The sequence below is a fragment of the Metopolophium dirhodum genome, chromosome 3 (genome assembly GCF_019925205.1).
Source record: "Metopolophium dirhodum isolate CAU chromosome 3, ASM1992520v1, whole genome shotgun sequence".
Classification (NCBI taxonomy): Eukaryota; Metazoa; Arthropoda; class Insecta; order Hemiptera; family Aphididae; genus Metopolophium; species Metopolophium dirhodum.
In genome coordinates, this window is record NC_083562.1 from 19,667,661 (window position 1) to 19,685,992 (window position 18,332).

Consider the following 18,332-nt stretch of genomic DNA (forward strand, 5'->3'; position numbering starts at 1 on the left):
ATAATTAATAAAATTCAAACTATGGCATAGTACGTCTTAATTTATTAGTGAGTATATGCATATTGCCTGTACATATTAATATACTATATTATATAATGGTCCTTATATAATATTGGTATTGAAGCTACAAATGTTTATCATGAACGAATAACATATTATATTCAACATAACATTATTATATTTTCTTATTTCACTAATAATCGCAAATAAACGGTTAAATATTAAAATATGCATGGCACAATAACTTTTTGTTTAGCATCTGCGCGTGCAGGTGTTTCGTTGGTTTTGCGTATGCATATACTTCGGTACAAACTTTTCTTCATTTACATTAACGGTCGAGCCTTATAAATATACTCTTATAAAACAATTTGTCGAGAAGAATCTAAATTCTTTGTTAATACTGTAATAACAAAAGCAGTTTATATACGCGTATAACTACTTTATTATATTAAAGATACATCAATATCGTTGTATAATGTTTAAACCAATAGTTCCACGTCTTTGCAACCGTATTCTGGGATCATAAGATAATGTATAATAAAACGGTATTGTATATACAGAGTGTAACAGAAAGAACTGACTAATGTATTACATTTTGTTATAATCAATATTAAAAAACAAATTTTCATTTATATAATTTATGAACACTTGCGCTAAATGTATATTGTAAATATATTCATTTTTATTTCTTGAAACTGAAAATACAAATCTTAAAATTCAGTTCAAATTTTTTGGAAAATTTCAAAATCAACTAATTTGTAAATCTGATTGTAAGAACAATTTTGTCGGTAAAAACATTTATCTAAGTTAAGTAGTTAATTTTTTAGAATTTTTAAAATATCAATATTTTTCGGAATAAATTAATTTAAAACGAAATCACTTTTTTTCAAAAATGGTTTTTGTGAATTTCTTAACATAAGTATAGTTTTTAAATTATTTAGTATCCATATAAGTTACCCAATTTTCGTCGTACATTACCATTACTAGTATCAATTTAATTTTTTTTTATTTTCGTCAGATATTTCTTTTACACTTTGTATATAAATAAAAAAAATGCAACCGATGTTTTTTTGAGTTTGCGTGTAGTAATAATAAGTATAATATTAAGTTTCCTTCGATGAATTATTCAAAACACGAATTTATTAGGTTTCCCGAAACCCTGTAAAATGTCAATTAATGTTTGAACTGTAAAATGTTTTTCGTAATTCATTCCGTAAAAATAAAAAGGCGCATGATTTACTTTTAAAGAGTTATTTGTTATAATAATGGATCGAAAAAAAATATTTTTCCAATTATATTATGTTTTATTGGTTACAACCATAATAGTTTCCTTCAATTATTATTAAACACTATTTCGATGATTTCAACACTTTATATAATCTAATTAGGCCCACGCTCGTAACGGGTTTTTGTCGAAATTCTCTGATTAATCTTAACTTCTGCAGCTGACTAAAACCACTTATTTATATAATCTATAATACCTTTGCTATAATCTATTTCGGACATTTAACGAAAAAGATATCGTACAACAATATTTTTGACGACTCCGGTCTGCGGTAAATCTTCAACATCAGCTGTGACTGTGATAGGAAACGTTACCGCTGCTGCAGTAGTAGTTGCAGTACTCGTCACTTTGTTATTACTATACAGGTACTTAGAGGTTTCGTTATCTACAATAAACGTAATCGATCGAATTGACGGAAACAAATGCATTGGTCGAATATAATATGTACATATATGTCCGCGTCAGTTTACGTATTAGATGAGAGGAGAGAGTGTAGCGTGTTTGCAAGGGAGAGCTTTACGAGAGAGAATTATAAGCGGGGGCGGGGCGGAAAGAGAAATAGAGCGATCGTTACAAATAAACGTCGCTTTTATTGCGTCTCTAAATATATAGTTAAGGTTCGACGGTCCGTGGTGTAAACCACCGAACAGGATGTATAATCGACTGACTGTTGGATTTTGTTCGCAGAAATCGCAGTGCCGTCAAGACCCATGGCGATTACTGAAGAACCAGACGACGATCGCAAAGGTGAGTCGCACGCCCATTAATTATTTTTAAAATACCTATGTTTATTTGAACTAGTGTCTTGCTAAATAGCTTATACTAAACCACTCGAAAGAGTGGTGTTATCTTATAGGCTAAAATATGCACTTCCTTAATCTGCAGGAAGCGTTTAGTAAAGTGAGCCCGGTATTATTGCTATATACCTAGTAAACGATTACCGTGAGATTAGTTCGCAGTCGCTTGGAAACTAAAACATATTTGTTTTTGAGAAACATTTTAATATTTCAAATATAGAATACAATCGAATTGTTAGTTCATTGTTATACCTAAACTTTTTGTGTCGATTTCTCAGGAGATCTGGGAAACCACATTCATACCGTGCCAAAAATTCGACTTTAACTAACGTCAGTAATCACTCAAAATGTCATGGTGATATTATTCTTCTAAAAGTCGTTAAAATAATAAATCAGATAGAAATATTGGCCAAAAAATCTATATGGACCTATCGACAGTATTGTTATTTTACTCATTACTGTCTTATAGTTTTCAGTGTATTTTTATTTTTCCATGTCCTTCATATTGATTTTTTTTAACACGCTTCTGTGAACTCATAACGAAACACTCGTTACTTGTGACCCTCGCAGACGCCTTAAGGGGATTACAAATGGTGATTTGCTGTCCCTGTCCATCACATGCGCAATATAGACATTTGTCGTTAAGTCTATACTTGAAATCAACTTTACATCCCGCACATCCGATTTCATCTCTATATATTATAAGTCACGCTAAAGTGAATTGGAAAAATTGGAACTTCAAAATTTGTCACATTCGTTTTTTAATAAACTCGAGGGAAAAAAAACCAAAAATGTTGGAAGTTCAATATCAAGTAGACTTTACTACTCACGTCAAGTTCAAAATCGGTTTTCAGAGTTCTTATCTTTAGATAGAGATCAGTCGATGGTCGGTACGTAAATAAGTTTCTAAATTCCTATAACGACGTACTTGTTAAATTATGGGCTGATAGTCGGTAAGACACTACTTCCAATAGTTCCAATAACCTTGACCCATAACTGTTATTATTATATTATGATACTAGGAGACTCTAACCCCCAGATTGCTTCACTCACCAACCCTAAGGGGGTTAAAAATTCACATCAGCCAACGACGACCCCCTGGGGTTTCACCCCCACGACCCAAGAGTAGCCCCTCTTTGCATTATGAAATTTAAAATATTTAAAAATCTCTTTTTACTCAAAAAGGTATTGAAAATTTGTTTCGTCAAATAATTACCGTGGCGACCACTCTTACACAATATAATATTACGAATTTTTTGCGATTTCGTCCTCACAGATTACGACGATGGCGACAACGATGGAGGTAACGGTGGTCCACCGGAAACCGTTTTCAACTCGTTGCCGACGGACAACAGTTCGCTCAACTCGGACGCGGTCAGGTGGTCGCACGATGGCGTCTTCGGTTGGCTCGCGTCGGCCGGATGCTATTGGATGGCATCTACCTTGGTGTTCGGTCGGTGATCGTCGTCGGTCACGAATTGCTCGCAACATCCGATGCGGAAGCGTCGCTATTGTCACACGATCAAAATGTAGTGCTGTGACGCGGCATCGTCCCACCCTCTGGAACCGGAACGGACTGTAGTAATTTTTTACGCCCTTAAATTTTCGTGTTTTTGGTTTGTTTTTTTGATTTAGTATAAGTGCGTTATTCTCATCGCGCATTTTGTATGATAAAAAAATAAAAAAAAAATTTTAAATCGCGGCGGACGTGCCATCGATTATGTGGTGTTATACGAGTAAATTCGTCGCTTTTATTTGTAATGTACCTATTATTATAATATAACTGCAGTTGTTATTATACTATATTTATTATAATATTATGCAAATCAAATATTATAAATTGTGTTGTATTATTCGGCTAATTGTAACGTTTTTATAGCATAATAATATATTATATAAATCATATAATATTTCGTCCTATACAGCACTGTGTAATAATAACAATATAACGATTCTTACAATGTTGTGATGTATATGCGTGCGTAGTCTCCGCCGAAACCGTTGTACATATTATTATAGTTATAATACTTATTTTGATCGTTTACAATAAATAAATACAAGCACGCACGCGTACATACATATTTATGATAATATAATAATATAATACCTTCACAATAATAACAATAATATACGTGTAGGTACGTGTTTGTGCGTGTGTCCGTGTTTATATACAATAATATTATATTTCATGTACTCTGTGTTTATTTTATTATCCTGTAAGAAGCTCAATGTGATTTCGATGGTGATCCGCGTCCTTATAATATCAAACACAGTCATCCCAGTGTCCCAAATCGGGTGGGGGGAGGGAGAATTAAATGGAGTTCTTCATGGATACTTGTGGTATAACATTTCGAGGTGACCCCATGTGTGCGTATGCGTAATATATCGACATGGTATATATCTGAAGCATCGTCCAAGCGCAAAAAACTTAAAAAACAAGTGGTTTTCGTTGTTATTTTTCAAGTATCAATAACTACCATCGAGTCGAGATGAAATTACAGTGGTGCAGTCGCATATATATCTTTATATGTATATATATATATACAGAGAGATTCAACAAGCATGCTCGCCCCCTTTTTATTCAATAATGAAACCCGATTGTTGACATTTTTTAAATAACCTATCTACTTAAAGACCATATTTTCAAATTATTAAGGTTTTTGTGCTACTTAAAGAGTGAGATATAAACTTCTGAGTGAGTCCTTCATGAGAACCTCTCTTTAAATAACTGTAAATTATTTAACGAATAATGATTCTAAAAATGTTGACGTATCAAAGTTAAAATCGGAATGAGTGGTTTTTGAGTTATTGAACTTTGTGTACTAAGGATAATAGTTCCATGATAATGAGTTTGGAAGATATGAGGGCTATAGAACCTTTAAAATGTTAATAGTTAAAAAAAACTATCGACATTTATAGTTTGTAAAAAAGGTTTAAGTATAATAAACACTAGATACAATATTAAACCTATATTATATCTTTGTAAAACCATTTTTAAGAATTATTATTTTAAGTATTAACATTTAAATAGGTAAACAACTCAAAATTACAGAGGCTGCTTTTAGAAGTACCAGAAATGTTTAGAGAATAATTTGAATCATATAAACTACTATATACTAACAATAATAACAAGTTCCCTATTTTAAAATTGTGTTTTGTTCGTAAGAAGAAGTATACCTAAACCGATTAGCTCACGAAGTAATAATATTTAAGCTGAAATACATGAAAGCGGATTGCCCGCCTCGGTTGGACCTTGATCACACACTGACACTATTGACACCTTACAACATTGAAACCGACATCTCCGTCAACTGAGGAAAATTTAAATACAAATACATTCAGTGACGTGTTTGATGGTAAATTGTTTCAGTCGGAAAAGAATACAGTGAATATAGCGAATACATATTATTCTATTATATATATATATATAAATAAGTTCACAAATAAAATCTATAATCTATTATTTTGCGTTTACGTTATTATAATATTATATTTGACAACATTAATTCAGATGCATTTTGGTTATATATATGTATTAATAAATAGTTATTAATTCGTATTAGGTATCAACAAAAATGACATATTATGTACGATAATCATTAGGTGACGTGAGGAAATCGAAGACCACGGGTTGCCCGACTATAACAACTGTAGCCAGGACCGAATACGTATAGCGCAGATAATTCAGTAAGCATATAATAATATACAGTATTCGCATGTGATTCGTATATCGTACGTATTAGGACGTGGATCTTAATGCCCTAAAATACAAGAAAAATGCCCTTAAAAATTGTTTTTAACATTATGTACAAAAAAATGATTAAACAAAAATGCGTTTGTATTATTTAAATGTACCTACTAAGTTGACGTTATCTCGATTGATACAAGTTTTAAATAAAACTACCTGTCTACTCGTTTGCACGTGTGACATTTTTTTTTGCTTGAAATGTATGCAGCCGCCACCTATTTTGTCTGGCACATAAGTAAAAACATATTACGTTATAAAAGTAATATGACGAAGCAAAATAAATAACACATATTTAATTTTTTTTTTTTTTTAGTGGTGTATAGTTATTATAGTTAAATATTATCAAATTATATCAATTCTTTTACAAAACTAGTTGATCCCGCGCAATTTTTTGTCAACTCTTAAAAAATTGTGATTTGTGTAACCTTTGGGTGTGTAACTGAGCCACCTTGGCAGGCAATCCGACGACGTAGGATCGCAGACAACGCCGTTAATAAGTGCAACTCATCCACCTAGGTAGAAAATGTGTGAACATTTGATTTGTTGCATGCTCGTACATGATCTACCTGATTAACCTTTGGCAACCAATAAAATAATAAATGCTAATTTCTACTTATCATTTATCCGATATAACTAATAGCAATCATTTATAAGCAAACATTGCCAAATTCCCGTTTGAGCACCTCCCCGGAATGGACCTATCGGGTCCAATTGTAAATCTAAATCACCCAGGAAACCACTCAAACACAGACAAACAAACATTTCATCAAAAATTCAAATTCGGCCAAATTCTCTAATAGGAATGCATTTAGGACAGACAGACAAATATTCAGTTTTATAAATACACATATAGGTACTTATGAAAAATGTACTCAAAAGCTTAAAAAAAATACCAATAAATTCCAAATAAAAGTTCTTTGATGTAGGTATGAAACGAGTTTTGTGCTTGAAAAACAATGTTTTAGAGATTCAGAAAATTATGCAAGTCAATCCGTGCCCTAGTTATAATCATACGACAGTACAGGGTACGGAAAAATTAACTCCTTAGTTTGATAAGGTTAAAATTTGGGTTTTGGGGGGAACATTTTAGTACAAAGTATTTTCATCGACGAAAAGCTTTATCGATGACATTGTTAGTATTTGTTATGGTCTGATTGAGAGAGCATCGTGATTCGTGAGTTTGTTGTCAAGTAGTATATTAATAATGGCAGTGAACCAATAACCACATTGTATGGCCAACGTGTCCATGCCAGATTTGAAGCCTTTAGATTTTCTTCTCCGGGGCTATCCCAAAGCCCAAGCGTATCAACATCGTCCTCAAACTATGGTAATAAGATAGGAAGTCGGTGCCCTAAGGTCATAGACAACTACCGAGAAAATCTCGATCGGTGTATCGTAAATGAGGACCACCACTTAGGTGGTATAGTTTTACGAAATAATTTATATAAAATGGCACGAAATATGTACGAATAAAAAAAATATTTTTTGATATTTTACTATTTGGTTGGTTTCTACTAGTTTCTCAAATCGGTGAGTTTTTTTTTTGCCAAACTCCGTTTGCACCCAGTTGAAACGAAACGAATGAGGAATTCGCGATTTCGGCGCCAGAAAAGGGTGAAGAAGTTTCCGCGTACACCATATAATACGCATACATCTATATGTACCAATGTAATATGCGCGCTACCTCACTCGTCCGTAACATGGTATACAGGTAACCCGGGCGATGTGGATAACTCGTGCATATCGTTTGTACGTGTATATATATATATATATATATTATACGTACACATACATCTTTCCACGGACGATGTGCAGTATATATATACAATAATACGCGGGTGTACCCAAGCCAATGAGAGGGGGCACGACTCGGAGGGTTTCTTCGGAAATTTATCGGTGCTGCCACACAGCCGATTGCCGGACCGTATATCTTACGGACTCGCGGCCGACTGAATGTACTGTATATAGGTACTGTGTATATACTATTATACACGTATGTATACGCGCGAGTTTCGTAGGCCGACGACGGACGAAAAGCGTACCCCCAACCACTGTAACCCACCCCTCACCAGTCCGCACTACACCCCCTCGCCAAGAATCTATATATATATATATATATAGATGCCATTTTCCCCAGGAGAGATATGTTTTATCTGCACAAATACGGTCCGAGTATCAATGTATATGTATTTATATTATTATTACATCGTCATGTGTGTGTGTGTGTGCGTGTGTGTGTGTGTGTGTGTGTGTGTGTGGGTGGGTGTGTGTGTGGGTGTGTGTTTGTGTGTGTGTGGGTGGGTGTGTGTGTGGGTGTGTGTTTGTGTGTGTGTGCCTAATGTGCAGTATATGCATGTAATGCGTATATAGGTATAATGATATATGTATATAATATGTATCGAAACAGATTGGCCGACCGATTCGCGAACACAATAGATGGCGGTGGGGGATCGTGCGTGTAATTAGGGAATTCCGGTGGAAAAAAAATAAAAATAAAAATCACGCTGTCCGTTCGACCGGACGTCCGGTGATTTTTATACCTACACGCGGCGCGTCGCAGTTCGGCCGAAAAATCATCTATTTACCGAGGTCCGCCATATCCTCTCTCTCACCCTCTCTCGGTATGTGGATATCTACGCAGTCGCCCTTTCCGAAAAAAAAATATATATGCATGTGTCAGCCGCCTGGAGCGCGCTATATATATTTTTAGCAGGGTTTGCGTTCTCCCACCCCGACCCCGAGAACAAATTTCGTTTATATTTTGTGTTGCGCTCTATTTGCGATCTTGCTCGATCAGGTTATACAGGTATAAGTGTATGACAATATGTGACATAACCTGTGTGATCCATAGATTTATTTGATGCTCTCTGCACTACAACTAAGATGCACGCCACAAAAATTGTATGTCGTCGACGTTATTAAATATTTAACTGTTATTATTAAATCGGTAGACTGCATTTTTCTTGATACGTCGTGGTGATATCCGACCAAGTTTTATTTTCCCTTCAGATATTATGATGTTTGCTGGTAGCAATCCCATATCCCTTCACTTTTAAACGGCACCCTGTCATTTCATCGTAAATAATTTACCACATGACAGTTTTATTTTTTTTGTTCATTATAAATATATTTCACAGTCTGTGAGTTAACACGTTAACAATAAACGAAAGTGATGTGTTAAATGCTTAGGTGGTTATTCAGATTTGTGCGAAGAAACCATCCATTATGGAACTTCATAACAATCTAGACATCTTCTAACAACCACATAACAATTTATCGCACATAATTGATCACAAGATAGTTCATCGCAACACAGTTTTGTCCAAATAATATATTTTATCGCAACTTATAACATTACAGAAGCAAATAGCTATACATTGATATTAATTTAAATTAATCAAATATAAAGAATGAATTATTACATAAAAAAAAAAATAATAATAATAATCTTACAAAATAAACTCTGCATCAGATAATTAGATAATATTTTTTATTAATTTCACTTGATTTTTTCTGTGTTTCCATAACTTTAAATACTTATTTGAAATTTAAGACAACGTGCCATATTATACCAAAATCAGTTCACAATAGCATCATCCGAACTGCGTAAGAATTTTGAATGTTAATATGTTTAAAACCAAACAAACTAAATTTTCAATTTATTATAGATTTAATTATCTGTATTGATAATTATGTTTTTTTGTAACAAATCAATTTTTGTCAAAAAAAATCAATATTTCATTAAGCAATAAAATTAAGTGTCCAGTTATTTAAAATGTCCAATATATTAATATGCGTTAAACGTCCTTTTTTTTATCCAAATTTATTATTTTAATTTGGATTGTATTTTTATATAAAATAATAAATTATATCAACTAAAAAATTAGAAATGTATGTATGCATTATAATTTAATTTATAAAGTTTTAAAAAATCTAAAAACTGTATAATTATCTGTTTTTTTATGTAGATAAATTTGAACGCATTATCTGTTATCTTATCTAGATAATTTTAAAGTTATCTGGGTATTATATAAATATATACCTACCGTGGTAAGTTATTAATCAATGCGAACAACTAAAGATAATAATTAATTATTATATTATAGTTTATAATCGGCAATTTATGAATAGCCATTTTACGATAAATTGTTCTTTGTGATCAAAATTGTTGTTTGGTAAAATGATTCCGATTGTTTGTCGTGTGGTGAATAATTTACGATACATATTTTACGTAGGCAGGTTCTGATATCCATTTACCTGACATCTGGAACGCACAGAAATACGTAAAATGATTATAATATAAGTGCGAATACGGAAAAAAATGTCACTTATCAAAATGCATATTATAATAATATATACCAGGCTTTACACAGTTCAGGATCTAGGGAGCGGGTGGGCAAGTGGGTATCCTTGCCTCGGGCGGTGTTGGTATAGGGGTGCTTAGGCGCTCTTAACTTTATGAAAAATAAAAAAAGTCATGAACATAAAATATGTATAAATTATAACATATTTCCAAAAAAATAATAATAGGTAAGTATTACTCAGTATTTTGTTCTTCAACGCGTTGAACGCTGATTTCAACAATAGTGCGCCAATGACCGGTGTCAACGGAAATCGGATCCAGGAAAATATTTGTTAGAAATAATTTATGATGGATATTAATTTATTTATTTTTTTTCCATAAGTAGTTTTTCCAGTTTTTTTTTAAAAGGGACTTATTCCTGGAAAAGAAAAAATAATTTCAGCTATAACTTATAAGTATGTCTATTAAAATTTTATATTTTCCACCCAATACTGGAATATGGTTGTATTTGTTGGGATCTTCAACGCAGCTTAAGAGAGTCCAGACTAAGTTTTTGTGTTTTTCCAGTTGCATAGCTAAATATTCCCTAATCACCACATGATTATACTTCAGTAGGAAAATATAGGTAAGTATATGGCTTATCTTGCTTGGCCGAACGAAAGACTATGACACGATTAAGTATAAATAGAATTGATAAGCAGAGTAGTGGACCAACATTATGTGTGGTACCTCAGCTGTAGATACCATTCCACTCCATTCATCTAAACTTATAATAACTATAATTCCAAAATTTGATCTTTATGTTATATTGAAATACTTTAAAAAAATATTTTGCATATAAAATACCTTATTGAAAAGTTGTCATTAAAAAAGATGAACAATTAAAAAAAAATTATTACTATAAAAAAAATCGTAAAAAATAATAGTTTTAATGATAAAAGGTTTTTTTACGACTTTAAATTATGAAAAAAAATATTTTCGAAAACTTTATTAGGGTTTGAAATAATGAGTGTCTTGCGTTACATTAATCACCCGATACATCTATTTAGCCATGTGAATAATGTATGGAGAACAGTGGCTTGGCTGCTACCAGTCGCGGCGCAATGGGACTGAGAGTAAGTAACGCCCGCTGCTACTAGTTCCCGGATGGGTGACCACCCAGGTTCGTAGTAGTAAAAACCTCACCACAAATACACGTGTTTGCTTACTTACCGAACAACCCTACAACAGCTAATGGTCATAGCCGCCGGTCTTAAGTTCAATAAAAAAAAATGAAAAAAGTATGGAGTGCGACCACAGTGCCGAGACGATATCTGTTTGTTTAATCAAGGCGGTATAGTTCTTGAAAACGTAATGGTTCAAAAGGACTCTCCGAATGCAAATATAATATACACATAAGTTACTATAGCTGGGGGGCTATACTTGAGAGTACCAACTGGCAACTGGTGGCAGTGATGCGATTTAATAATAATTTGTTATTATAACAATATAATTATTTACTGAATGTAAATTGAACCCGATTGAATGTATACAATAATAGGTACCTATATTATACTGTAATGTATTCTCCATGACTCGCGCGCGCGTCCGATATAGCTATTAATCGTGTGGATTTGAATTTCAAATTTTCCCGGGGCGGTGGCGGCAAAAACGGTTTTCACGTGATGAGAGATAGGGGTGGGGGTCGTATTATAGCTATATTGTACAGAGCAGTGTAACAGATTAAATATAACTGATAAAATGGACTAAACACTGTCGTAATCGATATATTTTTAAAAATGCAGTAACACATTATTTAATTATTTATTATTTATAACAAACATATAAATTTGTTTTGTTTTTAAACATTGAATAAATTATTACCTACATATTATTAATCTATAATAATATATATTATAATTTGGTGCATCTATGTCAGTGATTACTGTTATACACTGGTGTGTCGTGTGCTGTGGTATTTTTATTATTTCTTACACGTCTATAATAGTATAGCTATTTGCATGCCCACGCCGAAAGGGCTTTATACCACAATCAAAATTGTGTTCGGCTCGTTTCATAAAATAAACACCCCTGCCCATTACACGAACATATTTTATTGACGTTAGTTACGTACGGCAATAATTAGACCACGCATCTGTTGTTATTCGAGGCGTTTTGAAAAAAAGTTTTGAAACTTTATGAATAAAGTGGGAAAATCCGTGTTTAGGTGTGAGAAGAACATAATAAAATAATGAATGATGCACTGTTAAAAAAACTCCTTGCCGAGATTAAGCTTGAATGCAAAACGTCTAATTAAAATATCTCAAGTTCCACTATTGGAGCTTTTAAGTTCTTTTTAATTTAAGAAAATACAATACGCGATAATAATACCATTTATACAGATGAGTATATTGTTATTATAACAAAATACGCGCAAACATAATTTTAGTTTAATTGAAGCGCATAATGTTGTTTCTTGAAATTTTCTTGTTATTATTATTATATCTATGTGTTTTTGTAAGTTATAAACGGTTTTAGGATTTATTACAATAATTTGTTGTTTATATATTATTATTTTTATCTTCAAGTAATAAGATTTCTTCGTTTAAACCTAAGTCGTTTGTCTCTCCGTTTGCCATGAACTCAGTTTCTATCATTTCTATTGTTCCCGAATATTAAATATATATATATATTTTTAATATTTGGCGTAGACAATTTTAAAAATTAAAATCAATAAATTTAATTGGATAATTGTTTAATGATGCACATTTATTACGTACATTCAGTATATTACATTCCAAACAATTAGTTATATAGTTAATTATTACACCACTGTATAGGCTATAACAGACGAATACTATATAATTTATAACATCTTAAACTTACACTGGTATAACAGTAAACCGGAAAAATAGTATTGAAGTAATGTCAAAGCATTTAATATATTATATGTATCAGTAAGCCTAAGTGTTGATTGTACAGCCATTGGTATATTATATATAGTTGATTAGGTTTTACTTTAACGAATCATGTATATAGTTATTACAACAAATGTTGACAAAATGAATAATACAGGGTTATACATTAAACTCTCGCTCATCCCTATTTTTGCTTTAATTATGTATTCATTCAAATGCTGAAGCTTGGTGAATCATCCTGTACAATGTAAATGTTTATACTGTGGAATAAAATAATATCGTAAATTCCGAGAATTTCAAATAATCAAAAACATTTTCAACTAGGTTAGGTGTTTATGTCAAATATACAACTGGAAAAGGAAGTGCAAAATAAAAATTATCGTTTATGTAATTGAATCATGCGTAATATATATCATCATACACTTATAATATAATTCGGGCGATTGATCAAAATATGTAGAATTAAACTGATAATTTTATGAGTATGCAATTATCCAATATACACTTAAAACGCTGCACGTGTTTATATCGTACTCATACGTATTGAAATGTTTGGACTAATTGGAATGTTTGGACCCTATTTGACTACGAAGCGTCTAAACCAATAAAATAGTATTCTTCGTAATAATTTTGTAACAAAATTGAAAATAATATATTCCGTATTTTATGTACGTACGTCGTGAAATAAATCAACAAACAAATCTTTGACCTTTTTACAATGAAATAATAGAATGAGAAGTATGGCAAGAGTATAACTATAACATAACGTTCGACCTATTATAGGTATAGGTACTGTATGGCCGAAGAGATTTTCACGGCGAGTACCTAATATTTGATAAAACACAACCTATGGCGGGGCGATTATGAAAAAATATATTTCACTATTTCAGTATATATACCTACCTATTATTATAACTAAATACCGAAGTAAAAACCTGAAAATCCTGAAATTTAAATGCCAAAAGGGGTAAAACGTAATAATACGTAAACGCGTGCATTTCGACGAAATAAAATTGAAAATGTGCATTTTAACGCAAAACCCATGAAACGTGCGATGTTGGTAAAATAAAACTTTGTTTAAATTAATGTAGTTTCACTTTATTCATGTTTATAAAATTATAACTAATTGATTGTATAGGTTTTGGAACACGTAATAAAAAGTTGCGACTTCACTAGAATACAGTCTTAAGTTATAATAATTTCTCGCTCAACACATTATATACAATATTATGTAAATGCGTATCGCGTCAAGTTTTATCATTAACTGAGTTTAAAATAAGGGAAGAAGATTGGTACTCCTTCTTGCGTGTCAGTATTATGATCATCATGTATTATTTCATAATAGTGGGGTTTGGAAGTTATAGGAGCAAAATATGCACAAAAACCTCTCAAATATACAGCCGACTTTTTTCAAAATTTCAAAAAAATTTCATATTTCCAAATTGTTATTTTCTAACATAGTTGTATTATAGCGTATAACAATATTGACAATATTCCTTGATTAAATAAATTTAAAATTAAAGAAGAAAAATGTGATATGTGGAGAACTATATTTTTATTTTTATTTTTTTGTATAGTGAGTTTAACAGTTGAAATAGTTGTTAGTTATTATACGTAGGGTTTCAATTTATAATAATTGTGATTTTTTTATTTATACAAAATAAACTTACGCATTTACTCATTACGAACTACTCACATATGGGTGACCCCAAAGACATTTACGCTATGTCACCATGATCCAGGAAATACACGCACCAAAACACTCACCAACGACACCAACATCTAATGAGAAGAGAAGACCTTGTGGCTTATATATCAGCTGTGGCAACCACCTCACCGTTAAATACAAACACAAAATGTCCTAAGTACAAATTGAGGGAGAGTGTATAAGATGTGAATTGAGAGTTTTCAACCATACCTTATTGAAACTCTACACCTAGAGGCAAACAACATATTCAAACATTTAGAATTATTATCAGGGACTACACTCACAGATCAACTATAATATATTATGCTTCATTTTAAATCGTTTGTTTATGCACTTTATATTATTATTTTTGATTTTATAACTTATACCTATGTTTTTTTAGTTCCCAGAATAATATAACGTACTTGCTATACGGATAGCAATGCTCTTAGTAAACTATATAGGTACATATATTTTTTTATCATGATTAATAGCTAACATTTGGTCTCACCATTTTTTTTTATTTACGTACCCATATTTTTATTGACTATTGAGCAATGGATATTACAAATATTAAACCGTATTTGTTTGATTTAATTCATTGATTTGGCGTAACCTAGCGTAGGTATGTACGTAAAATAAAAAAAAAAAATGTAAGCAATAATCTCAGCAATTTCCAAAATGTGTTTTCGTTAAAATATATCGTACATGATATTGTAAACCCATCGAGAACAATATGTTGGCACAGATATGATATAGGTAGGTATGTGTGGCAACGATACACGGATATATATTATTATTATAGGAATTAGGAAAGACGGCGGCCGCAGATTTCCAAACTCGGATATAATATAACTGTTGTTTTCCCGATGGTTTTCCCGATGCTCGCGCATGATGACTAATGCCTTTATATATTGTATACAACAACAAAACGTAATAATAATAATACAATTACTCCGCGCGCGCATGCCGTTTGAGCGCAGATCGCAGAGCTTAAATCGGCCAAGGGACGTGAGAGACGAGAGTATACGCAATTCCCCGTTCACCTTGAAGTTTTTCTACATTTCATAAGGGTCATAGCTTATCTCGATAGGAATCGATAATTTTTAATCCATTTTTTCCGGTCCAATGTACGACGTTAATAAATAGTAATGACAGTTTTCGTTTTCATTCCCTGAAACGTAATGAAAATATGTTATTAATGATTATAATATTATTTTTAGTGCATCATATTCTACTAAATTTAAAAAAAAAATTCACACAAATCGACCAAATAAACGTATAGGTACCTTACGTTAAAAAAAACCACCTGTACACACACCCACCACCTACATACATATATAATATATATATCGTACCAAAACTTGGTTCGTCGGATCCCTAGGGTGAGATTAAATTGTGTGCCCTTATAACATTTTTTTTTCTGTAAAAGTCAAAGGCATGATTTTTATATTGAATAATGTATTTTATGTTATCGGAAATTATATAGACATATTTTTTTTTTGGTTTTTTGTTTGATCATTATAAATAATATATTTCACAATCTGTAAGATAAATGTTTACAATAAACAAAAGTAATGTATTGAAAAGAGGTTATATTTTAGTTTTGTGTGTAGAATTCATCCATTGATACAAATTAATGTCGTGTGAATGTATTTATTCAAATAGGAGGTTCCAGCACCATATCCGATTTAATCGTTTTCTATATAAAATTTCAAGTTTATTAATGAGAATAAAAATCGTAGATTAATAATAATAAAAAAAATTAAAGGCTCTTAAAGTCATACATACACTTGTCTAATTACCATATTACATAACATTTACATTTATAGCAGAGGATCAAGAGAGACCACATTAGGATAAAGTGAACGCATATTATAAACAAGTAATAAATATTATATTTTATCATAAAATATAATATTTATATATAATGTTGTTACTTAAGGATGTCAGAGCTGGTTCGTTTATTAGTAAAAAAAAATGTTTTACAGGGAAAAGTCAAATTTCATAAATTTTTTTTATTTAAAAAAAAGAACATTTCAAAGCTCGATTTTACAAATTATAATTATAAAAGCTAAAATATGTATTTGAATATTACAAAATATTTGTTATTTTTTAAAAGTAATTTGTTCGTGTAATTTGAAGTAAAATGAAAATGCAGGCTTTGATCCGACCAACAAAATATCTCATCTTTCAGATAAAAAAAAATGATTAAAATCCAACATATGAGGCTTCGACACCCTTAAATAAGAGAGGGATGTAATAGTTTTTACTTTATTAGCTATTTTACTGTATACTACTCACTTAAAATTATTCACCTTTGTACTTATTAAGCCGAAATTAAATTATAAATATTATAACAACTAAAAAATATAAATATATATTCCATATTTAATCAAATTTCATTATTTTAACATTACTATTTGAAAAAATAGTTATAATGTTTTTTAGTTTTTACATAAATCTCTATTTTGGATCGTCTATCTTGTATAATTGAATTCTTTAAAAAGTTTTTGACTATCTAAAGGTTTGGAAAAGATCTTTCTGCTGTTTTAACAATTATATTGACGCTCATAATATATCATAGTAACTTTTAACGAAATCGTTTTCAAGAATAAATTAGGCCAGTGCTCGTATACTATTTAAATTCGTATTTTTATTAATTATTTTACTGTTGACTTGTTGAATCAGAACTAATATCAAATTAATAATTTTGTATGAAGTCACTCTATCATTTATTAGTTATTCTATTTGATCTCAAAAATGATCGAGGTGACAAAAAATTAAACGTATAGGCTATAAAGGTAGGTAGGCTATAATATTGTGTCAATGGTGTGTTGAAAATACTTTTATTTTAAAACATTCTTATGCGATATGTATCCTTCAGTCACCACCAACTTAATCGAACATGTTGCATTTTTTTGGTGAGTCACTTTGTCCGATGCTGGAATACCCAATTTAATTGCCAGGCTGCTATTGTATTTTCAACAATACTACTGTAGTCATTGCTGATTCGCGGAATTCAAATATTATAAACGTCTGCTATTATTCACCTAGTGCACTCTGTTACTCGAGGTCAACATCTTGCTACTGTAAAAATATTGAGACACTATGCAAAGGATGCAGTACTCGAGTCTACAAGCTAATCACTACACAGTCAAGTAAAAATATTTAAAATATTCAATTTGTTTTTGATTGAAAAAGCCACATGTTTTTCATCTGCTTTATTACTTGATAAACTTTAGTATGTTGTAATATAATTTCAATATTCATTTAATTTAATGCAGATTTATTTCACATATAAAATCCCACATTAGTGTTTTCATTTGGGGTATTATCAGTTTTACTGTCAACAAAAATACGGTTATTCAATAAAATATACAGGATACTATTGTCAAATGTTTCACCAGCAAGAAATTGGTCGATAAATTATATTGGGACCACATAGAAAATATAAAAGGATGTACCGGAGGATTGGTTGTATATACGTCGTATCACGGACACTCTATACTTGACCAAACCCTTCGGTCCGGGTCGTTAGTCTAATAGAACTTATATTTACGTCCCTAGAGGTAGAGATGATGACTCTACTTGTGTATACTGTAGGTATATGTA

General features: G+C 31.4%; 1 protein-coding gene across 3 annotated transcripts in view; it reads left to right on the forward strand.

Moving 5' to 3' along the window:
• Positions 1-4,275, forward strand: part of LOC132942003 (lachesin-like) — a 108,125-nt gene extending 103,850 nt beyond the window's left edge. For all 3 annotated transcript variants that reach the window (XM_061010286.1, XM_061010285.1, XM_061010287.1), the window contains exons 10-11: positions 1,973-2,032; positions 3,359-4,275. In XM_061010286.1, coding sequence (XP_060866269.1) covers positions 1,973-2,032; positions 3,359-3,543 — 245 coding nt within the window. In that variant the 3' untranslated portion in view covers positions 3,544-4,275. The remainder of the gene's footprint in view (positions 1-1,972; positions 2,033-3,358) is intronic.
• The last annotated feature ends 14,057 nt before the right edge of the window (positions 4,276-18,332 follow it).